The sequence below is a fragment of the Aspergillus pseudotamarii genome (genome assembly GCF_009193445.1).
Source record: "Aspergillus pseudotamarii strain CBS 117625 unplaced genomic scaffold BDV38scaffold_55, whole genome shotgun sequence".
Taxonomy (NCBI): Eukaryota; Fungi; Ascomycota; class Eurotiomycetes; order Eurotiales; family Aspergillaceae; genus Aspergillus; species Aspergillus pseudotamarii.
The window spans coordinates 114,353-135,487 of NW_022475069.1; the positions used below are offsets into that span (position 1 = coordinate 114,353).

A 21,135-nucleotide genomic window follows, 5' to 3' on the forward strand; every position below is an offset into this window, starting at 1 on the left:
TCCGAGAACTGCAACCGGAGATCATAATGCGATCCAGCAATGGGGTGGTCATGCTGATGAATGACGAAGTGTCTTCCTTCTGAAGACTGGTTGCACTGGTACAGATATACCCAGTCTGGGATCTGCAATCGAGGTGACTGTGATACTACAGGCCGGGCAGCTTGACTGAGTCGTGAAGAAAAGATGGATAGGTGATCTGTGACTTCGACCTGGCCGGCTTCAATGGCGGCTAGATTGTGGCGCTCTTTGTCGGTAAATGTTTTTGCTTGTTGCTCTGAGGCTTCTGGCTTGGATGAGGCATTGCTCAAATGTGTAGCCTTTGTTGTGGACCTTTTCCTAGGAGGAGATACTGGTGCATCAAGGCTGGAAAGTTTGGGGATATCATTGTCTTCTATGGTTGGCTGTGTGGATTGCTGTGAATCGCGATAACGTTTCATGCTTTAGTAATGCTGTTTACTCGAAGAGGTGTAAGTAAGCCTTGAGGCTTTAATCCTAGACTAGATGAACTGTTGTAGCATTCAAGCGAGAGAGCGAGATGATGTTATAGTCCGGCTTAGTCATTCGGTATACTGATCCTGGACTCGCCAGTTCACAGACTGCTTCCAAGTAACCATCAATATTACAGGTTCACGGAAATCCGAGGTCCGCGCTGACTCGACTTTGTGGGGAATTTATAGTATTTATGCATGATCATTACTGCGTGTAGACATGTCTTACTATCTGCATGTAGCCTTGCCTCAACCCCTCATTGTGAGTTGGCAACCTAGCAAAATCTGCCGTCATCTACCTCACGATGGATTCTCTACTGGGTTCACACTCATCGAGTGACCAAGCCCATCCATCTGTTCAAATATGCGATTGTCGAATACCAGCACTCTGCAATTGACAGAGTTCGTAAGTAACTTTCCTCCATATGCGATTTTATCGCACACATGGTCGTCGGAAGAAGTCCCCTTCCAACAAACCCATTCGTGGGAAGCACGCTATAAGCAAGGATACCAGAAAATTCAAAAATGTTGCGAACAAGCGCTTGCGGACAATTTGGAGTACGCATGGTTGACACCTGCTGCATCGAAAAATCAAGCAGTGCTGAGCTTTCGGAAGCCATCAACTCTATGTTCCAGTGGTATAAGAATGCGCACGTGTGCTACGTTTACCCTGCAGACGTTGAGGGCCCGTACAGGAAGGACACCGGAACTCCTCTTTTCACATACACAGCAGATGGTAACCCGAGTCGATGGTATACCCGAGGCTGGACGCTCCAAGAGCTTCTGGCGCCGTCAAACGTTGTCTTTTACAACCGGGAATGGCAGTGGATAGGGACTAAATGCCAAATGCTTGAAGCGATATCTAACATAACACAAATCGACGTATTCAATCAAAATAAAATTGATATTAAGCCCACCTGTGTATGGCAGAAGATGTCATGGGCCGCAAGGCGAGAGACGACCAGATAGAAGATAGGGCATACTGTCTCCTTGGTCTGTTTAGAGTGCATATGCCTCTTCTCTACGGCGAAGGGAGGAATGTATTTCGCCGTCTCCAGGAAGAGATCATCAGAACTTCAACCGATATGAGTATCTTTGTCTGGGGTGGATATGACTTTTCCTGGGGGGTTCTTGCCACCTCTCCCACATACTTCGCTGATTTTCCATTTATTCCCAACCGCGCACTAAAGGCTATGCGGAGGACGCAGCCCTATGAAATGACGAGTGCTGGACTGCGCATCATCTTACCTTTGCTATCTATTCGCCGACGCATTGGATCTGGACCAACAAGCAGGAGGACTTGTGAGTTTACGGATCCTAATCAGCTAGGCAAAGGAGATATAGTGGTGGCTGTTTTGAATTGTGTGGTGATAGCTGGTCGGCCGGAGAACGCCATCGTTGCTGGGATCATTCTACGCTTATCAGACCAAGAGGAAATTTTTTCTCGCATTTGTGTATCCAATTACCTACATGTCGAAGTAAACAACATTCCCCAGCCGAAGGAAGTGGAAGTATTTATCGATTGCTCAGGCCCTCCACCTCTCCAATACCTCAGCAGACGCAGAACTTCATGCACAGTCCAGTTCATAATTCGGCAATCAAGTTCAGTACAAAGGTTCATGCATTTCGATCCACATTATTCGGGCTGGAAACCAGTCAGTGTTGAAAATAGCCTTACACTACGAAACAGATATTCTATAGGCCTGGAACTTCTATATGATGGAATACAGTGCGCCATCATCTTTACGCAAGATACACAAAACCTGCGGTGCGGTATCACACTAGAGTCTAATCTATGTCATGCTATTCAAGAAGCACCTATGCGAAACGACTCATACGTTCCTATCTTGGACAGCAGTGCTGATGGAGTCTGGGCAACTGCGCAGATGCCAAATAAAGTCAGCGTTGTCGTCTCAGCCCTAAGAAATTATGATGTGGGCTTTCGGGCGACATCGGAGTTAGGAGACTATGTTATTGACATTTACTTCAGTAAAGACTTGAGCATATAGTAGTTAAACAACAAATGTGCCAAGTTGCTAGGCTTCTAGCCCTGTACACGAAAAATATGCCCCTAAACTGGTGGAGCCTTGGAAATCTCGAACGAACTCCATCACAGTCCATGGCTGACCTCTCGCTCTTCTATATATGAAGGACTCGTATCCCCCTTTCATGGACAGATTCTACTCTGTTTGTTTTCTTCCTTCTTTTCCCTTCTGTCAATTTGTCAATATGAATGATATCCCGCCGAACTCCACAGTCCAGCCCAAAGCCACAGTGGGTACTGAACCACACAAGCCCTAAGTCGTGTTCCACCTTAGCACGTTTGACAATCCTTTCCCCCATCTAAGTACACACTCAGCCAAGATCTCCCGTAGCCCAAACTTATTTACAAATAGCCTACGGAGACCCTTGGCATCTTCCATAAACTGGAGGAGCTTGAGGGAATTATTACCCAATTTTAGTTTCACCTCGAACTACCGGATCGCGACGCCCAATGCTCGGATGAGCTGGCAAAACAATGCAGTCGGTCGCCGATTATATCGGAAAAGAGATCCTAAGTGAACGACTAAAATGGTTGCCAAGCTCGCTTGTACTTATGGATGGATGCCACACGAGAGAATGAAGCATGGCTGCCCACTGGTTTGCAGCTCATCGAGGTAGCACCCATTGTGATGATCTGGAAAGGCTCCTTGCATTGGGCCCTCTTTCAGCTGAGCCCTCCCGTCTCGTCTGATATGTGTTTTGGTCTTGGTTCGCAAAGGCTATCCAGCCGATGTACAGAAGAGGACAGTATATAAACTAATCCAATTATGCCATTATTCCCTCTGAAACTCTTCCCTTGTCGAACCAGCATCTTCCTTCCGCACAGATCCCACGCCCACCCATCACCATGTTTTTCTCGACCTCCCTCAGCCTTATAGCCACCCTCGCGGTCTCCCTCTACAACAGCCTCGCCGCAGCAGACACCTACGATGGCGACTGCAAGGGCGACAACCCCGTCAGACTCCGCATCGGCAACGGAGGCGCCGGCCAAAGCGGTCTCGTAAAAGGTACCCGTACCCGACCTGTACCTGTATACTAATACACATCCCCAATCCACCCCAATAACCCATAACCCTAAGTCAACCACCCAAACTAACTCTCCCACCTACAGAACTAGCCACTCACTTCATCCAAAACCAAACCAACAACTGCCAAGACACCAGCAAAGCCTTCACCATAGAATGGGTAACCGGCGACACCACCGAAACAATCAACAGCCTGAAATCCAAAAAGATAGACATAGGAATCACATACCACAAGACAGCCGAGCAAATCGCAATCAACAACGGTTTCGCCTCCGGCTGCAAATACAAAGATGAGAACACCACAACACCCTGCTTCGGTGACAACAACTGCAAGAATTACGAGGAACGGCCGTGCTACATCTTCCGTGATCACTTCTACCTGGCTGGGCCGAAGAATAACACCGCCGATATCCAGGATGAGGATGATATCACGGAGACGTTCTCGAAGTTGTATAATGCGGGGGAGAATGGGACTGCACGGTTTTTGAGTCGGTTTGATAAGTCGGCGACGAATATTAAGGATTCGGAGTTGTGGATTGCTATTGGACAGGTATGTCTTTTTCATCATCTTCTTTTTGTTTCTCCCTGGGGAGGGGTTTAAGTGAGGAAAGCTAATTCGGTGATTTGGGAAAAGGTTCCCTGGGCAATAGCCTACTCCAAATGGTACCACCAGTACATGGACTATCCGATCCAGGCGTTGACCGCCGCGATCAAACTCGAGGAATATACCGTCACCGATCGTGGAACGTACCTCACGCTCCGCAACACGGACAAGGATCTTGCGGACCAGCTGGAGATCTACAAGCGCGGCGATGAGTACGAGGAGCTGCTCAACCCGGCCGATATCATCATCTCCAAGGACTCAGATAACAAGGAACTGGCGCAGGACTTCGTGCAATGGGTTCTCAGTGGTGATGGCCAGGATGTTATTGCGAACTTCCACAAGGAGGATGGGTACTGTCTGTACAAGGGTTTCCCGACTGATGATGGTGAGGATGTGGAGGCTCCGGACTGCAAGTGGGAGCTGAGCTAGATGATGATGATTTCGGTTTGTGGTGGATGGAGTCTAATAATTAATTTATAACATATATATGTGGAGGGCATAGGTAGATACGGATATACTTATAAGAATAATCTCAATCTACTAATTCTATTATCATAGGGCGTTTTACGAAATGGTAGTTTGTTAATTCTTGGATATACTATGATGACTGGAAAACCTTGCGAGTTATATGTTCGCAGCGTTCAGGTCCAATGGTATTCTTAACCCTAAATTACACTACTGAAGGTTTCTTGACTCATGCGAGTTGAGCGTACCTATAGAGCACTTCCGAATAATATACGATCGAAGCATTGCACAGAGCAGAGAACGTTATATGAAGCAGTAAGTCAATCTTCGCAATGTCAGATCAGACTCTCCATTGATAAACGCAAAGCAATTATATAAAAGAGCGGACAGGAAATATTGAGCCTTTTCACCTCAAGATAGAATGAACAATAAAATTAATGCAAACAAAGAGCATAGCGAAAGGTCAACTAGTAATCACCAGTAGGCGCTCCATTAGCAGGAATATGCTGGCCATGAAACCCAAACCCAACAGGCCCATTGACATGTGCTCTACCCAGTTCCTTTAGTGTTCTAGCATCAAGACAAAGCAGATAGCTTTTACCTGAGTATCCATCCAGAACCACGCTGAGGAGGATTCCGTCGTCTTCTTCTAGGCCGTCCGGACGGGGAACAAAAATCGGCTCTCCGGGAGACTGGGCGTGGTGATTCCACAGAAGCGTTTCCTTGCTTTGGCTGTCGAATTTGATTATTCCATCGAAGAAAGTCGATTCGTCACGGGCAGTTATGGCGTACGTGTATCGGTGCTTTTGCGTGACCAGCTTTGGATTCATAGTTGGCAACTCGGGAGAGAAGGCTTTGCATGACATCCACTCAGCTGTCGCAGTCTTGATCTCGGTGCTAGGGCTGGTAGGGATATTTGAAAGACGAAAACGGGCAAATTCCGAGCGGCAAGTGTCTTTCTTTATCTGGGCGTGAGCTTTCGCTTCGGCCGATGAAGAAACGAGGTTCTCATAGTATAGAGTGTGCAACGTATCGGTGTTATCGAATCTGACAAGCTCTGCTACAATGTCCACTCCGGTGCCACTTGCTGAAGACTCTTGCCAGGCATTAATCGTATGGAAGCAGAAGAATGGAGAGCTTTCATATGTAGCGACGAGCCCTTGGCCTTGCGTGCGGTCCACCACATACCACTTGGTAGACCGGGTTGCATCGAATGACTGGATGGCTTGCAAGAAGCTGCCTTTCTCTAGCATGGAGGGGTTGATATGAGAGTTCCACACACATAGAATAACATAGTCCTTTGAGAGAAACAAAGAATGGAGATATGCAGGTGTTCCCTCGAATGTAGCAAGGATTGTAGTTTTCCCTGTTGAGGTGGACACATGGAAGACGCGATAGGTTGAAGATTTACCAAAAGCGAGGTTGAAATTATAAACGTCCCCCGTTATGGGATCGGAACGTGCATGAGATGCCGACAAAGGCCCATCCAGGTCAGGATGTAGATCCTTTTGTGAGGCCAGGCCTACGGGTTCAAGGGTCTCGGGGTCGAGCTTCTTGTAAGAAGTGGAATCTGTCTTTGCATATAGAGTTTTTATCCCTGAAGAACCGGTCCAGCGTCCGATATTCCGCTGATTTTCATCCATGGTCTTATTAAGCCCTGGCATGTTGACGGAGAGTGTCACGCCGACGTTGGCTGAGGAGGGATCAGGGTTAAATTCGCTCTGTGCCTTCCGAAATACTGTCTGGCAAGGATCACGCTTTTGGCCAAAGCTGATTTTCTCAAGACGGCCGGTCTTTCTCGCTTGCTCGATCAAATAATCCGTCGAGAAGCGGGAATTGTAAAAGACTCTCAGGGAAGAGTGGGTAGTATCTGGGGCAACAAGCTGAAAGCGATGGGTTTCGCTGAAGCCATCGAACCAGTGAGATACTTGGAATGTGTCCCCACTCTCCCTTTCGACCTTATATTTGCCTGGTCCTGTGCGATAGAGCACTCCTGCAGCATAGGATGGAATGCAGCCGGTGACCGTGAGCTCTATAGGAGACTTCTCTTCGTAGTTTGCATCAAACTGCCCATGGTCAGCATGGATATGAACAATGCAACAGTCCCACCAGGGCCACCACTACTTACGCCTCGATCATTTGGCCAATTGTTAAAGTGAACCTGGGATTCTATAACACCAGTTGCGATAGGCATCTTTTTTGATTATGACACGGTGCTTCAATATGCGTAACAAAAAAAATATATGGTTCCGGTGTAAGGAGCGATTTGGATAAACAAGGTATTGGCAGGCTAAGAACAAACCTTTATATAATGGAGATGTTCTTAAAGAATTAGCAATGAATGATTGATATTTAAACCGGCTGATGCCGTGGCAAAGTACCTCGGCGTAGCTGTGGAGGTAATCCGCCAGGTCATGAATGCGGAGGTATGACGATCGTATCCGCACCTCATGCTCCAGTGGTTCACTGGGAAGCACGGATGCCCGTAATAATAAGTTATTACATTGAAGGTGTCATTGTTCCAGGGGCGTTCACATGGTTTCATTGCAGATTCCAAGGGGAAAAAAAAAAAAAAAGCGCCGAAGAAGAGGTCAATGCTTGCGGAGTTCATCGGCAGGACAATAAACGCAGAGACAACTCAAGAATTGACAGGTGCCGAGCAAGATGCAACGTATATTCTTTGTAGACATGGCATTTTAGCTTGACCTTTTTAGTTTATATCGGCGAATCGGCTTCGTTTTGTGTAGGATTTGAATAATTCTGTTCTCTTTGGGCAAACTTAAACATTGTCCAGAATGAACATATGCTATCGAAGCCTTCCAGGGTCTGGCATGGATGGTACTCTCCCTGAGTTAACTAAACGGCCATAGGCTTCAAACCAAGCGTCTCTGCCTGGGTAGAAGGTTTGGAGCCCAAGATCCCAGGTCGAATGGTTCAAGCTACGCTTGTCGATCGGTGGGCTTTGTTCCTGACTCGAGTCGCTAGATCCACGTTGTAAGGTCACTTCCTCCCTTTGGTGGAGACGTTGGTAAGTGCATATTCGGTTGCGGGTGCAGCACTCCGAGCACGGCAGCTCTCCACTACATGACTTTTTTGCTTTTGCACAGCCATCACACGCGTGCTTTTCCTTGCCACCATGGCGTGGTTCTGGTATACACTGACCGGATGCTATCCGAGCGGAACATGACTTCCAATGGCGCCGCAGGGCATCCCTGTGGAGTATTCTGCGTCAGCATCGCTAGAGTTTGCCTAAAAGCCCTAAATGCGGCGAGAGCCAAGAACGTACCCTCGTTTATACGGCGAGCCACAAAACTCACATCGATAGGGCCTTTCTGATGTGTCTTTTTTTTTTACTTTTAGTCAGCTACGTAGTTAGGGACGTGAAGGTGGTTTACGTACGTGTAGCTATATGGCGCTTAAGATGATCGTATCGCTGAAAAGCGGAGAAGCAAAAGTGACATGACCACAGGCCGTCGAAGTTTCGGGACTCCACATCTGTTGTGTTCTGTGCCTCAGTGAGTTTGCTTCGGATCATGATTGGTGATTTGTAAAGTAATCGACTTGACAAGATATCTGCGAAGAAAGGCGTATACCGAATCCTTCGGAGGTACGCAGTACGGATAGACCGGGGAGGGAACCCGCGACTAAAAGCATGGAGCCTTTTGGGTCGATGACAGTTTAAAAAGAAACTATTATCTGTAGTCGCTTAATGGAGTTCGAGTCAGCCGACTACACACAATGAAGATATCGCGGGAGATGCCTAGGGAGATGACATTATGTTGGCTAACATTAAACAGGCCGGCGGCATTCCTCCACATCCGAAACTCTATTTATCCGGTTTCCTCTCATGTGATTGGCTATGATCCCTTGACACTGCTGGGGCAATACGAAGCTACCTCTTTAGGAAATCTTTAGGGCCTTAGGCACCTTTCAGCATTCTCCGAACAACACAAGCATTACTTGTTCATACTGGACATTGAGGACTCAAATCGTTCTGAGATCTCACTAAGAATGCTATGGTAGCGATTCATATGTCAATGGGGTTCATCTTACAGCGAAACAAGGACAGATGCTTTCTTCGTTAGGTACTAGTATGCTGCATAAACTACTAAGAATTATGACCCGTAACTGCTCCCCAAATATATGCTGACCAACTGCCTAGTATAAGAAGGACAAGGGCACTAAAGCAGCATAACGAGATCCACCAGCTGCGACGTTTATGTGTCACTAAACTGCGTTCCCTCATGCGGTCGATAATCTCAGGGCCATAGGTAAGCCTCTTCTTCCGAGTCCACTGCAAGAGGCCCAGTTCATCGGTCAGCAGGGCTCCAATAAAAATTGCCAGGCCAACTGCCACGCTGCACGCTGCTAAGAAAAGATATACCCGCACCGCCCGGCGGTATGAATCATCATCTGCGTCTTGGAGCGCCCCTGTGATGATTCGGACGATGATATTCATTCTGTCAAGCTGGTCAGTCAAGTTCTCGTTGATACGGATTATACCAAACGCACGCGTTATTCATGGTCACTTTGATTGCATATGCAGACCCAAACACAGACTGATGCCATAGGGAGGTACGGATTCCGTCGATAATGGTGGTTGGGCCCAAGGCAGATGCAATGGCATAGATGCCAAATGCGGCGCCAGTACCTGCTGTGGACGAGGCAAAGTTCACTAACGTCATGCATAAAAGCATACCAGCTCCGCAAACGCACACTGACTCATAGTGAGCTTAATGGGTTATATAGTGTAGTCACGTATTTGTACTTACGAACAGTTGCGCGATTTCCAGCAATGTCGATAAATGCGCCTAAACAAGGCACTAGAAAGAACCCTATGAAGAATTAGCACGGATATAGCAGACATACCTGGGGTTGCTTACCAGAATACTGCGACAAGGCACTATACCAGCCAGCCTTGATCGAGTCTACGTTGAAACGTTTCTCCGCCAGTTCGGTTGCATTTTGACTGAAGACCAGTGCAGCACTTGTTTGGAACAGCGAAAACGCCAGAATACACCAGAACATCCATGGAAGTTGAAAGATCTTCTTGAGCTCAAACTTCTTGTTCTTCTCAGTTAGAACTTCCCCGGTCGCTTGGTCCTGCCGACCCTGGTAGTGTCGATTACAGTAGCGGCTGTAGAGCCAGAAAACAACGGTTGCGGCATTGGTGAATAGATTCATAAACACCGACGTCCAATATACCCAGGCAAAATTGCCGGTGTTCTGTTTCATAGATTAATAAAGCTTCAAATATAGTCAGGGGGTGATACTTACTTTAGCAATTGGATTGGCTGTCGATTTACCAACAAAGCCGCCGATCTAAGTAAGCTAGCCTTAGCCCTTTTCCCTTCTGCAAAGGAAGTGATGAGAGATATACCTTCCGCATGGCGAGTTCGAGTCCAAGCGTGGAGGCAAAACCATTGCTAGGAGGGAACCACGACGAAAACATTTTGTATTGCGCAACTTGCGTGGCGATATCGCCCAGCGCCAGGATAACTCTGCCTCCGACCATGAAATTAAACGAGCGAACCGTAGTAGCGGCGGCAACTAGAATGGACCCGATCGTGTAGACGACATTCCCGTAGATAATCATTTCTAAGTGGATTGAACACATATTAGTTCGTGCTCCTACCATTAGGTCGAGCACAAATCTACTAACCGGCACCTCCCACTCGATCAGTTACAATGCCGCTACCCAGCATAAGCAGGGTTACCATGAAGTCTTCGCTTGCCTCGAGGAGAGAAAACTGGGTATTCGAGATATGCATTTTCTACATTGACGTAAGTTAGGTCATGTTCGTGTCGATCAGTGCTGTGGGCAAGGTACATACCTTCTTAATGGTGCTTTTCATAGCACCTGTAACACCAGAGCTCCATGACGAACCAAAACTAATAAAGGAGATAAGTAAGACGGCGATTAGCTTGGCCATCAACGGTGGCGGCTTTTTTCCATCTCCATCTTCTTCTGTTTGCTGATCCTGAGCCGGTGACAAAGGTTTAACAGGTTCGTCAATTGTAGCCGTAGCGATCGGCTTCTCGGGAGCCTCCATGATACTATTCAAGCTTTTGTTCAGCTAGGGCGTGGTCCTCCGCTTGAGTCGAGAGCCAGCGTAACTCCAGAGATGCTCTGGATGTGAGGAATCGAGTGAATGTCGAGGGCGGACATGACGGATCGACGTAGTATTTATTGAAAAACCCCGGAATGTGGCGTGGCAGCGAGCGGCCAAACTCCGTTGGGCCAAAGTTATCAGATTAGATTTCAGTGAGCTTGGTACGTAATAATAGCTATGTCCAAATGGAGTACCTCTCCGGTGTGTCAATCTAGAAACACGAGAGAGAACAATTGGCCCTAAAATTTGGGAAAAACACCCAGGTTGATCTAGTGTGGGAATTAGCGACATTGATTGGTAGTAACCTTTAAGACAGGAACCCGCTGATTGATAAGATTAAGCGTACGGAAAGTGCCCGAGAGCCAAATAAACAACTGATAGTGGGGAGCTTTTTTCTTTCCCCCACCTGCTTGAGACCAAAGCACGCGGTCTCGGTCATTCCACAGATTTTTACCTACTCTACCATGCTCAGTGGTACTCACTGAGATCAAACTGTAAGTCGGTCGGTATCCTGAGCACTATAATCTGCACGGTGTCTTTGTGTGTGTATGCATAGGCTATATTATAGTATGTCCAGCGGCGTTGAATGATTTTAAGACATAGACCGCGTTTTAGCCACCCTACGAAATCCCCACTTAGCTCCTAAAACCTACGTAGAATCCCGAGATACACTAGGGACCCAAAAATCCAGAGGGCTCTTAAGCCGACGAAACCCGGCTCCTCTACCAGTTCACGTTCCAGATCCACGTGCAAGCTACCACCGATCACGATAAATTGTGATGCACTTTCCACGTGGTTCTCCCATCCGTCTGATATATGTGGTTGTGAGTAAAGTCAATTCTTCAAAAGTCACTCATAGAGCCTTCTACAGCGTGTATGGTATCGGCGATCATGTCAGATTCTCATCTGCAGGGTGTTAGATGCGCAGATCACTAGCCCTCGCTCTGTATATGTATATGTATATGTATGAGTTAAACTTCTCGAAGAACCCAACTTTAGTGATAGAATGATTGCCTATACACTGGTTGACTTCTCACCATTCATAATTAGCACCTGACCATCAAGCATTACAAGTTCTGAATGCCATCCACCACACGACGTGCCACTTTCCATTTTGTGATCCATCATTCGGAGCTACAAAAGACTCAGGTGGACGTAAATCTTTTTCAGGAAATGTTTCCCGAGCAGTGAGCTTGTATGTTATATCGCCGTTACCTGTGCATTTCTTGTGGAGCCGAGCGTAGGTAGTTGATGAAGGATCCACTGCGGCTATGGAAGAGCTCCGCCGGTATGACAATATCCCCGATAAAAAGCCGAGAAAAGTCTTAAATAACCCAACGTAAAGGCCTATATCGGAGGCAGTCCATTCTTTTTGGAAACCCTGCCATCGCAGCTCCTGCCTTCATCTTGGTCCCATGGAGAAACACTATCAGAAAGCTGGTGTTTGTCTGAGCTTGCGCAAATGCATAACCAACAGAAGTGACGCAGTGCAGCAATCTGGAAGATTCCCTTTTTTAAATCTTTTTAAAATATATATATATATATAGAAAATCGCCATCTGATTGGAATGCCTGGCTAGAACGTCCGTCAATTGTGTCCGATGCTGCCTTTCTAGCTTTTGCAGAACAGGAGATGATGAAAAGCAGGGCCCTGGTAAAGGTATCAAAAGGCAACCTGAGTGACGAGAACGGCAGGTAAGACTACCTATACAAGATCAATACCACATAGCCCATCCAGGCCCATTTTGTACCAACATGAAGTGTGAGTATTGGGTAGAGTGATATGTCAATTGCAATTGCTACGAATACCAATATTCTAGGACGTGTGAGATGACGGTATAGCCATATGAATATCCGGCATTAATAAGGGAGTAGCCCAACCGACGTTCGAACTAGACATTCTTTCAGCAGCAGAGAACACACAAGATATACTTGGCGGCAGGGGAATAAACAATTGGAGAACTTCGGTTATTGTAAGAATTTATCCCAATCTGAAATAAACTTCGATAGTGACCATGGCGCTTTATATGAACCTTTACTAACGTGAATAGTGATTCCACATCGCCTCACAATGAGCAACCTAGAAGTACTGTGGTAGTTATACCGGCGTGCTAACTAGGGTCCAGAGCGTGAGAGCCGGGATTTGAGTACCCTCGGTTCTCGCGGGGTTTCTCCCCTATATCGAAGTGCCGGCTTTAACGTGGATCGGCGATCGGATAGTTCTTCTCTTAACACTCTAGACCATGCTACCAAATCACAAAAATCTTTATTCAGGTTAGTCGGTCTAGAATTAGTGTCATCCAGAATGATGGCACCCATAGTTGGATCCTTCCACGAAATAGTCCGTATGAGACAAAGAGTCGTGTTTGCACTAGTTGAATAAGGATCCACTTACACATAGTATACGTCTTGATGGGTAGCTTCGTGAAAAGATTACTCCTTTATGTCCTTCTTTTGTACTTTGACAGCTCTCCAGGATTAGATACTTCTGCCCTATTCCCAATCAAAAAACGGCGCAGTGCAACTCACTGACTAGTGGTTTTCTCTTAGTGCAAGATACGAAAACGCCAGCCAGGCATTCAAGAATATGTAAAAGCTCATTCGGTTCATAAAAAAAATATTATATCATTAGACTCTACCAATGATTACCGAGCATCATATTTTGAGGTTTCACATCGACGGATAATGATCTTCGCTCTGTAATGCGCGCAAGCCCATCCGGATGCTCAATTGCTAGAAATGAGAGCTGCAAAGTCGGATATGTGGAGTCCGTACACACTACATATAGATGATAATAGCTTTCCACAGCTAGCGGTGCAGTATTTTGCTAAAGTAAACATGTATGAGAAGCATGGTTTCAAATAACACACTGTACATACCAGTTGTATTGTATAGACCAGATGCGTCGTTGACCCACCTTCACATTTCCCAGGAAACACAGATGTAGTGGATGGGCTAAGCTCTTCATTAATAAACGATAAAGGGGCTGTATCGACTTCCATTGTCCAATACTAGCGGTTTCTGATTGTTATTATCCTAATGTCTCGTTGGTGATACCTGGTGAGTATGGATTGTTCGTAACAGAACAAGAGATCGTGCAGTTCTATGATTTCAATTTCGTCATCCCGATGCGGAGCCTGCGTCATGTAGATATCATGGTGGCTCAATCTAACAACACACATAACCAAGTGCCTCGAAACAACAAACTGAGTCAAGGAGAAAGGTGTACAGTAGACGAGACAGATGAACTTCTAAGTCGGGTTATCACATCAACTTCCCCGCTTGGACCGACTTGATAGTTCAATTCATCCATTATCCGCCTTCCTATTATGGCATGCGGCGCAGTGAACGAGCAGCCCGAGAGAGTTTTCTTCCTAGGTGATGTGAAAGAAATGGTTCTCCCATTAGCATTTACCCAATCACTGGAGTGAAGTGGGACCCAGACACTATTTTATCAGGGCGATCAGGTTAAATTATGGTTTTGGAGTATGGCTACGAGTCAGTGATCTGCCACCTGATCGCAGCCTTATATGTTAGGGCAAGTCTGTGCGCCCTCCAAACGGAAATACTCGCAAATCGATGACGAGAATCTCGTATTCACTTGGAGAGATCCTCTCTATGGAGTGTGCCCAGGCTTGATTGGCGACTAGGTAGACTTCCTCTCGGTTGCCTTCTTTTGTGTGTGTGTGAGAGAGATATATATAGGAATAGCCTCAACGTTTTGATATAATTGGGTACGGTTCGGTTGTGTTACCACCCAGTCTTAAAACCTGTCAGTAAAAGTCTCTGGAAACTTAAACCAGCGGAAAACTCATCCAATTCGACCTCGTCTTCTTGAGCTAGGTTTCGAGCAGAAGCCCCTTATACCTACTAGTATGAACCGACATATACATCGTGATCTAAGAAAACCTGCTGGATAGCTCCGATGCGGTCGCAATGTCTGGGTCTCTATTGCCTGGGTGGGTCGCGAATTAGAACGAATTCAAATATCGTTTGTGTTCACTAGCACCACCACTCAGAATGTGTTCTCAGTGCTTTTGAACAAAGACTTACCAACTTTGGGACACAATGGCGTATGGTTCGAAAAGTAGTGCATTGGTGGTGGCGCGTGAGTTCGCTGGAGTCTATGAGAGAACCATATTCACACATGGTAGCAGGGCAGGAACTTTGGTCTGCATATACTTTCGCGACTTGCTGGGTTAATGATAGTCTCTCTTCCATAGTCTTCTTACACCTCGGAACCACCAAAAGTTCCCCCGAGAGATGCATTATCACCTTTCCTACTCTCTTAGTCTTCTCCTTTCGGTTTTTTTTCTCCTTTTTCTTTTCTTTTATTTTAATTCCCGGTGTAAATCCCAGACACAGTAGGTGTGGATCTTCCAATTACAGTCCTTCCTAGTGTGGACTGTCATCCACTCGATCCTCACACGCAGACCCTTCCTTTTGACATGATTTAGATAGTTTTGCGTGGTGAGTTTTCCATGTACTTAATTAAGTCTTACAGAGGATAGTGCTCAATTGATATCCAGCGGCATTGTATCCAATACGCATTAGCTACATCTGGTACAGTGATCTTTACTTCATACGTTCAACTGAGACAGATGAATTCCTGGAAGAGCAGACGTGGATCGTTATCTAACTGAATGCGGCTCTCTAAAACGCGAGGTAATCGATTGGTCACTGCATCCTGAACACAGACCATTGTCCGCGAGTCAGAAACGACAAGCATGAGTCTATCTTGGACCAAAACTCTCACGTCATCCTAAAGAGACGACCTCGCATTCTTAGGGATCTGGCCCCGCACCTTGTTGCTCTGGTAAGGGTGGACTCGTCCCTCATGAGAGTCATCATTGGCCATGTATTGGTTTATTCTATTGCTTCCCCCTATTGGTCTCTTGATTATAAGCCCGTACAAGGCAATCGAGACGGCGCCAATTGGGGCTACCTGCACTGAGATAACGCCCCCTCAATTCGGCCGAGCCTGTCGGCGACACCGAGCGGAACTCGTGCTCGTTACCTACCCTACCTAGGTATGGGGATCTAGAGGCAATAGTATGACAGGACGAGCGGAGCCCTTCTCGGTGGAGGGTCAGTTGAGGAGAGCGAGTCTGGACCTGAGATAGGTCAGTGCCCACGGGGATTGTATCCACCTTTCATTTTCCCTCGGTAGCCACAATCGCAATGGCCGAGAGGGCCTCAACTGCATAAGTCGTTGTACCAGGGGACCAGGTGGGGACCCTCTTTCAACGCACTCCATGCATGATAGCATAGGATCCCAGGTCAATGGTTCGGTCCCAAAAATGGAGATCTGTGTGGCCTATCGCCGCTGCCAACGGGGCAGTGTTTGTCTTTGATATGTAACGCCGGATACTGATCTCCAAATCTCATGAACCATAATGCGCTTCTACGGTCATATGCTACCAGTATATGTTGTATGGTTAACCAATGACTGTTGTGTTGCTTCAGCTTTATCTGGTTTACTTTTGTATATTCCCACTGTACCCCCGGTGCACTGTCAACAATGGTCATTTGACATCACACAATGACCGAGTTACTTCCATAAGTGGAAACTGACACGGTCTGTATTGGCTTTTCATGTGGCCTCCACGATAGAGTTATTGGCTCCTTGCTCAGTGGAGGCAAAGACGGTACAGAATTCGCCAAAAACTTCGACTTTGCCAGTGACACGCACTTTGACCCCGGTCCAACCAAGTTTCCTGTGGCCTGGCTTGGACGAATGCGTCATGGAAAGACTGAAAAAGGTTTCACTAGATGTGTTTTGCATGTCCCAACGCTGGTGGGCCCTTTGTACCGGGATTTGTGCCCATCTCTGATGGGGTACAAGACCGGGCGAAACTTTGGTCTCGTTCACCTGGACTGTTCGATTGCTCCAATAAATGTGGCAATGAGTTATAGTGTGCTTCGAGCAAGGCAGGGATTGCCCTCATGAGCCATAGTTCCGCGGAGCCATCGTATGAGGGACATAACATTTGTTTTCAGGGTGGGTGCTGGAAAGTATATCCAGCTGTACGTGGAATTCTGTAGAACAATGCATACCGAGGCCACAATCCAATCCTAGCTGTGGCGGCCTTCGAAGGAGCTATAAAGCATAGCCAGGTGCCTGTCTATTCCCTTTTTTCATTTTGCTTCTTATTTTTTTTCTGTTTTTCTTCCAGCTGTGTTTATGGCACATTCTTTGTACCCGAAGACGATCTCTTTCCCTTTAGAGACCCATCATATTAGAGAAGTTTCCAAGCCCATCATGGCCCTTCCGTCTGCATACCGCGAGAACCTTGAGGCGGCACTTGACCCCAGCCGCCAAAAAGGTCAGATCTTCAAGCTTACAGCTCCAGCCGACGAGCTTGGTTGCGTTGACTTCGGCTCGAACAACACCCTTTCCCTTGGTGGGAGTGCAGCAACACGAGAGGAGTTTCTCCGAGAGCTTGCACGAAATCCCAACTTTGCTATTGGGACCGGTGGCAGCCGTCTCCTAGGCGGAACCACTCAATATATCGACGAGCTCGAACGGGACTTGGCCCATTTCTATAATGCAGACGAGGGCTTGATTTTGCCCTCCGGATATGAGGGTAACGTTGCGATCCATGCGACCCTTCCGCAGACGGGAGACGCTATTATTCACGACGCAAAGATCCATGCCAGCACGCGGGATGGCATGCGTTCCTCAAAAGCACACATCATACGACCATTCGCGCACAACGACCCACACTCCTTGTACGACGTTCTCGAGGAAGTCAAGCTACTGGAGCCAGCAATTGCCGATGGGCTCAATACCGTCTTCGTGACGATTGAATCGATCTATAGCATGGACGGGGATGTGGCGCCCGTGGCTGAGATCCTAAACGAAGCGAAACGGGCCTTGCCGAAAGGTAATCTGGTCATGATCCTTGACGAGGCGCACTCCCATGGTATTGTCGGGCCAAGTGGAGCTGGTCTAGCGTGTCAGCTGGGTCTAGAGCATGAGTTTGCTGTCAGGTTACACACCTTCGGCAAGGCCATTGGAGCCGGTGGTGGTAGGCTTCCTGCCCCCCAGGACCTTTATACTGTACCAACAACCTTCGACTAACCAAGTTATCATAGGTATTATTCTCTGTGACGGTCTGATTAAAAGATATTTGGTTAGCTATGCACGTAACTTCATGTTCACCACAGCTCCGGCCTTCACTTTCTTTGCCACCATCAAGGCTGCGGTCACTGTCATGAGTAGTAAGGAGGGTGACTGGGTAAGAGTGACCCTCTCCACACAGCTTTTTGAAGTTTTGCCAGCCTAATACACCTTGACATTATCAGCGTCGAAAGCAGCTCCAAGACCGGATTTACCACTTCTACGAACTCCTCTTCCACCATCCCCAGTGGGAACATGTTCGAAGATCCGGAATCCTGAGCATTCCCACCACCGACCATTTTGTGAAAGGTTCTTCGTTCCTTGTACCCATCATCCCCCTCATCACACAGCCAGGTTACAGCCATAGACTCGAGAAATGGCTTCTAGACCGCGGCATGCACACGCATGGAGTGCGGTATCCCGTTGTGCCTATGGCGAAGGAGCGAGTTCGAGTCATGATACACGTTGAAAATACAACAGAGCAAGTTGAAGCATTAGTCAAGTCCATCATGGAATGGGCGGACCAGTATGCGCCGTCCCTGTCTCCAACTACAATCAAGTTACGCCTGTGAAGGGAAGCAATGTTTGTGTGGATGTTAACAAATTGTACAGAGGTAAACTGGATGAACATCATCCGTGATATTTTTCATCTTCCTTAGGAAAACTGGCTTGTGTACAGAAAATGTGTTTCCTTCTGTGTCAGTCTAACTCTCCTTTCGCAATTACTCCTTTCCATCACCATTATGAGTATTAACGTTACTGTGTTGCCATTTCCTTCTTCTCTTTTGATTTTGTATCGTTACTAAATGCTCAACCAACCAATCCATACCAATTAAAAGCACATAGAACTACTACTCCTAGTCTACATATATATGGACTGTTTCTCAGGAATTTTGTTGGATGGACTATGAGCGGAAAGAATTCTAGAGAAATACTAACATATAGCACATGAGTAAACATACGTCTAGACCGTTTCAATGCGAAATATCATGACTTCGACAGTAGATAACACTCGCATGACTTACTGTTCGCTCTCCGAGCCACTCACTCAGGTATGCAGACCCACAAATATGACAGCACAAACACATTCCTTACACCAATTCCAATTCCACCTGAAGACACCTAACCACTCGGGTATCGCTCCGTATCCACAAATTCCACAGCCAAGATATGCGGACAATCAACCTCACTCCCTGCAAGAGGGCAACCCCAATGCAAGGCATAAAAAAGAACAAGAAAGGCTCCGCCACCCCCTCTACCAAATCAACATCACCATTCATGGAGAACAACACACACAGACACACAACATCGGCGACCTCATCCCAGTCGATTACACCCAGTCTCATACGACAGAGTATGGGTAGTTAGTAAGTAAACGCCCTTCTTAGAAACGCCCCATCGGTATCGCCGACCCCGGATTCGATATCCGCAGCGTTGAATACAAAAGTTACCGAACCATACCCAGAAGAAACCGATCTCATTGGCCGGAACCCAGGAAATGCCGTCACCAATGGGGACTATGTTTGTCGCCGATTGATTCTCGCCCGAATCAATCCAACTTTCCTCAGTCCGTTCGGGGACCACCCGATACCGAATGCGGATAGGAGACTTATCCCCTTTGAGAACTTTGAACATACTGCTAGTCCTACCGTTGGACTAGTTCAATATTCTATACTTCTGGGGGATGCTTGGAGTTACTATGTTGTCCCAGAACGTGAGATCTTGGGCTTTTGAGTAATGAGGAATGTTTCTTGTATTGGAATTTCTTTCCCCTCGCCACGGGGGATAGATATTATCGATGAAATACTCCGGTTAAACTTTTGGTATTTCCCTTTTTCCTTTTTTTTTTGTCTCTGGCCCTCGGGGACCACAGGGAGGGTTGACGCAATGGCTAGAGGGATGGATCGCAGTGGTCCCCGAGTGAGAGAAGTGAAATTCTTTATTCCCGATTGATTGTTGTTTCGTTGGGATTCTACTCGGTCTGCTGGTATCCTCTTTTTATATATATATATATATATTTTTACATCTTTATCTTGGGAGGTCGTGCTATATGTGCGAAAATGGATTTCTAGATTTCAATTCTTGGGATAGCGTGGTGCTCTACCATGAAACCGTACGTTGTCTTGAAAAGTTGGATATCATATAATACCATTGTTGGTGATCTTTGCCATGTTCACACCCGTACATACATCCCTGGGTGCTTTGCTGCTGTTTCAGAGTTCATCGGGTCTTCTTCTTCACAATGGCGCAGTCTTTGGCATTTCGTCGCTTTTGTCAGGATCTGTTTTGCGTCCGACCCGGGACAATGTTCCCATCATTGCTGGGTTGTTGTCTAGCGTTATCCCTATTTACCTCTTTGTGCCTTCGTTGATACCGCTGTATCCGCCGGGGCCGAATTCCTGGGCATCGGTGGCCTCTACGCTCGCGACGGGGTTCTTGTTGGGTTGGGGGACAAAGGTATGCATGCAGATCTGACTGTGTATGCAGAAGAAAAGCTAACAGAGAGCCCACACTAGAATGGTCGAGGGTGTACATCTGGCCACATGCTCTGTGGTCTATCCCGTCTGTCGCCGCGCTCCTTCATCGCAACAGCTATCTTCTTTACATCCGCTCTGCTCACGGCGAATCTGATCTCAGGAGGCCAGAACATCCCTCCTTGTCCGTCTGGGGTGCCCTGTTATACTCCCGTATATCCGTCAACAGCGGAGCTCATATTCATGATCGGGACTACCGCCCTCACATTCGTCACCAACTGGTTCGCTGTGCCACAGAAATTGGATAGATCAGAGAAGTCGAGAACACTATTCTCTTATCTGGCAGGGCTGCAATTCGGCATGGGCCTCTTCTTCTCCGGAATGGCAAACCCAGCAAAGGTTCTGCGCTTCTTCGCTTTTCCAACCGATCTAGCCCGTTTCGATCCTTCATTGGCTCTTATAATTCTCTTCGGGATCGGACCCTCGCTCATTACCTTTTTGACCGCGAAGCCGGGACAGAAGACCGACGGATTGGGTGGCAAACCGACACTGCCCACATTGGCGGACGGTTGGAGACTCCCAACAGCCACTGTGGCGGACATTGATTGGAGATTTGTCGCCGGTGCAGCAGCGTTTGGTGTCGCCTGGGGGTTACGGGGAGTGTGTCCGGGTCCCGCGGTGCTTCGGGCAGCTCTGCAGCCGGCATGGGGCGTCGTCGAAATGACCGGGTACATGCTAGGAAACCTGGTATAAATGGCATGAACCTGTTCCCATTTGTTAAGAATATCTATAGATGTTGGT

At 47.2% G+C, this 21,135-nt stretch overlaps 8 protein-coding genes across 8 annotated transcripts; 4 read left to right on the forward strand and 4 right to left on the reverse strand.

The window, feature by feature from the left end:
- Window positions 1-841: 841 nt before the first annotated feature.
- Window positions 842-2,968, forward strand: BDV38DRAFT_295408 (uncharacterized protein). Its single transcript, XM_032062702.1, has 4 exons — window positions 842-1,055; window positions 1,088-1,409; window positions 1,454-1,592; window positions 2,605-2,968. Exons 1-4 carry the CDS (start codon window positions 853-855, stop codon window positions 2,613-2,615), a joined length of 675 nt encoding a protein of 224 aa, XP_031910373.1. The 5' UTR covers window positions 842-852; the 3' UTR covers window positions 2,616-2,968.
- A 410-nt stretch (window positions 2,969-3,378) lies between these two features.
- On the forward strand, window positions 3,379-4,589 carry BDV38DRAFT_285972 (uncharacterized protein; the record flags this gene model as incomplete). Its single annotated transcript, XM_032060589.1, has 3 exons — window positions 3,379-3,538; window positions 3,643-4,106; window positions 4,191-4,589. 3 exons carry the CDS (start codon window positions 3,379-3,381, stop codon window positions 4,587-4,589), a joined length of 1,023 nt encoding a protein of 340 aa, XP_031910374.1.
- A 306-nt stretch (window positions 4,590-4,895) lies between these two features.
- On the reverse strand, window positions 4,896-7,201 carry BDV38DRAFT_255601 (carotenoid oxygenase family protein). The gene is made up of 2 exons (XM_032055438.1): window positions 6,754-7,201; window positions 4,896-6,691 (listed from the first exon to the last, which is right to left on the reverse strand). Exons 1-2 carry the CDS (start codon window positions 6,817-6,819, stop codon window positions 5,093-5,095), a joined length of 1,665 nt encoding a protein of 554 aa, XP_031910375.1. The 5' UTR covers window positions 6,820-7,201; the 3' UTR covers window positions 4,896-5,092.
- On the reverse strand, window positions 7,199-8,337 carry BDV38DRAFT_255603 (uncharacterized protein). The gene is made up of 3 exons (XM_032055439.1): window positions 8,025-8,337; window positions 7,912-7,966; window positions 7,199-7,837 (listed from the first exon to the last, which is right to left on the reverse strand). Exons 1-3 carry the CDS (start codon window positions 8,158-8,160, stop codon window positions 7,432-7,434), a joined length of 597 nt encoding a protein of 198 aa, XP_031910376.1. The 5' UTR covers window positions 8,161-8,337; the 3' UTR covers window positions 7,199-7,431.
- A 361-nt stretch (window positions 8,338-8,698) lies between these two features.
- Window positions 8,699-10,924, reverse strand: BDV38DRAFT_255604 (putative MFS transporter). Its single transcript, XM_032055440.1, has 8 exons — window positions 10,460-10,924; window positions 10,288-10,399; window positions 10,006-10,223; window positions 9,903-9,947; window positions 9,509-9,851; window positions 9,398-9,460; window positions 9,138-9,342; window positions 8,699-9,085 (listed from the first exon to the last, which is right to left on the reverse strand). Exons 1-8 carry the CDS (start codon window positions 10,676-10,678, stop codon window positions 8,734-8,736), a joined length of 1,557 nt encoding a protein of 518 aa, XP_031910377.1. The 5' UTR covers window positions 10,679-10,924; the 3' UTR covers window positions 8,699-8,733.
- A 6,019-nt stretch (window positions 10,925-16,943) lies between these two features.
- BDV38DRAFT_295412 (aminotransferase class I/II-fold pyridoxal phosphate-dependent enzyme) lies at window positions 16,944-18,662 on the forward strand. The gene is made up of 3 exons (XM_032062703.1): window positions 16,944-17,768; window positions 17,836-17,978; window positions 18,046-18,662. Exons 1-3 carry the CDS (start codon window positions 17,000-17,002, stop codon window positions 18,430-18,432), a joined length of 1,299 nt encoding a protein of 432 aa, XP_031910378.1. The 5' UTR covers window positions 16,944-16,999; the 3' UTR covers window positions 18,433-18,662.
- Window positions 18,663-18,679: 17 nt separating this feature from the next.
- On the reverse strand, window positions 18,680-19,173 carry BDV38DRAFT_255607 (uncharacterized protein). Its single transcript, XM_032055441.1, has one exon. It carries the CDS (start codon window positions 19,138-19,140, stop codon window positions 18,952-18,954), a length of 189 nt encoding a protein of 62 aa, XP_031910379.1. The 5' UTR covers window positions 19,141-19,173; the 3' UTR covers window positions 18,680-18,951.
- An 856-nt stretch (window positions 19,174-20,029) lies between these two features.
- Window positions 20,030-21,087, forward strand: BDV38DRAFT_285976 (YeeE/YedE family protein; the record flags this gene model as incomplete). The annotated part of the gene is made up of 2 exons (XM_032060590.1): window positions 20,030-20,317; window positions 20,377-21,087. 2 exons carry the CDS (start codon window positions 20,030-20,032, stop codon window positions 21,085-21,087), a joined length of 999 nt encoding a protein of 332 aa, XP_031910380.1.
- Between the last annotated feature and the right edge of the window lie 48 nt (window positions 21,088-21,135).

Bases quoted from the DNA above. Each gene is read 5' to 3' on its own strand.
- BDV38DRAFT_295408 (XM_032062702.1), top strand. From the start codon at position 853: ATGCGATTGTCGAATACCAGCACTCTGCAATTGACAGAGTTCGTAAGT. The intron at 1,056-1,087 runs GTTGACACCTGC...AAAATCAAGCAG, and splicing joins GACAATTTGGAGTACGCATG to TGCTGAGCTTTCGGAAGCCA. The intron at 1,410-1,453 runs GTATGGCAGAAG...AGAGACGACCAG, and splicing joins TTGATATTAAGCCCACCTGT to ATAGAAGATAGGGCATACTG.
- BDV38DRAFT_255601 (XM_032055438.1), bottom strand. From the start codon at position 6,819: ATGCCTATCGCAACTGGTGTTATAGAATCCCAGGTTCACTTTAACAAT. The intron at 6,692-6,753 runs GTAAGTAGTGGT...GACCATGGGCAG, and splicing joins ATTGGCCAAATGATCGAGGC to TTTGATGCAAACTACGAAGA.
- BDV38DRAFT_255603 (XM_032055439.1), bottom strand. From the start codon at position 8,160: ATGATCCGAAGCAAACTCACTGAGGCACAGAACACAACAGATGTGGAG. The intron at 7,967-8,024 runs GTACGTAAACCA...TAAAAAAAAAAG, and splicing joins TAAGCGCCATATAGCTACAC to ACACATCAGAAAGGCCCTAT. The intron at 7,838-7,911 runs GTACGTTCTTGG...AATACTCCACAG, and splicing joins GGCTCGCCGTATAAACGAGG to GGATGCCCTGCGGCGCCATT.
- BDV38DRAFT_255604 (XM_032055440.1), bottom strand. From the start codon at position 10,678: ATGGAGGCTCCCGAGAAGCCGATCGCTACGGCTACAATTGACGAACCT. The intron at 10,224-10,287 runs GTTAGTAGATTT...CAATCCACTTAG, and splicing joins TGATCGAGTGGGAGGTGCCG to AAATGATTATCTACGGGAAT. The intron at 9,852-9,902 runs GTAAGTATCACC...TCTATGAAACAG, and splicing joins CAGCCAATCCAATTGCTAAA to AACACCGGCAATTTTGCCTG.
- BDV38DRAFT_295412 (XM_032062703.1), top strand. From the start codon at position 17,000: ATGGCCCTTCCGTCTGCATACCGCGAGAACCTTGAGGCGGCACTTGAC. The intron at 17,769-17,835 runs GTAGGCTTCCTG...AAGTTATCATAG, and splicing joins GGCCATTGGAGCCGGTGGTG to GTATTATTCTCTGTGACGGT. The intron at 17,979-18,045 runs GTAAGAGTGACC...TGACATTATCAG, and splicing joins GTAGTAAGGAGGGTGACTGG to CGTCGAAAGCAGCTCCAAGA.
- BDV38DRAFT_255607 (XM_032055441.1), bottom strand. From the start codon at position 19,140: ATGAATGGTGATGTTGATTTGGTAGAGGGGGTGGCGGAGCCTTTCTTG.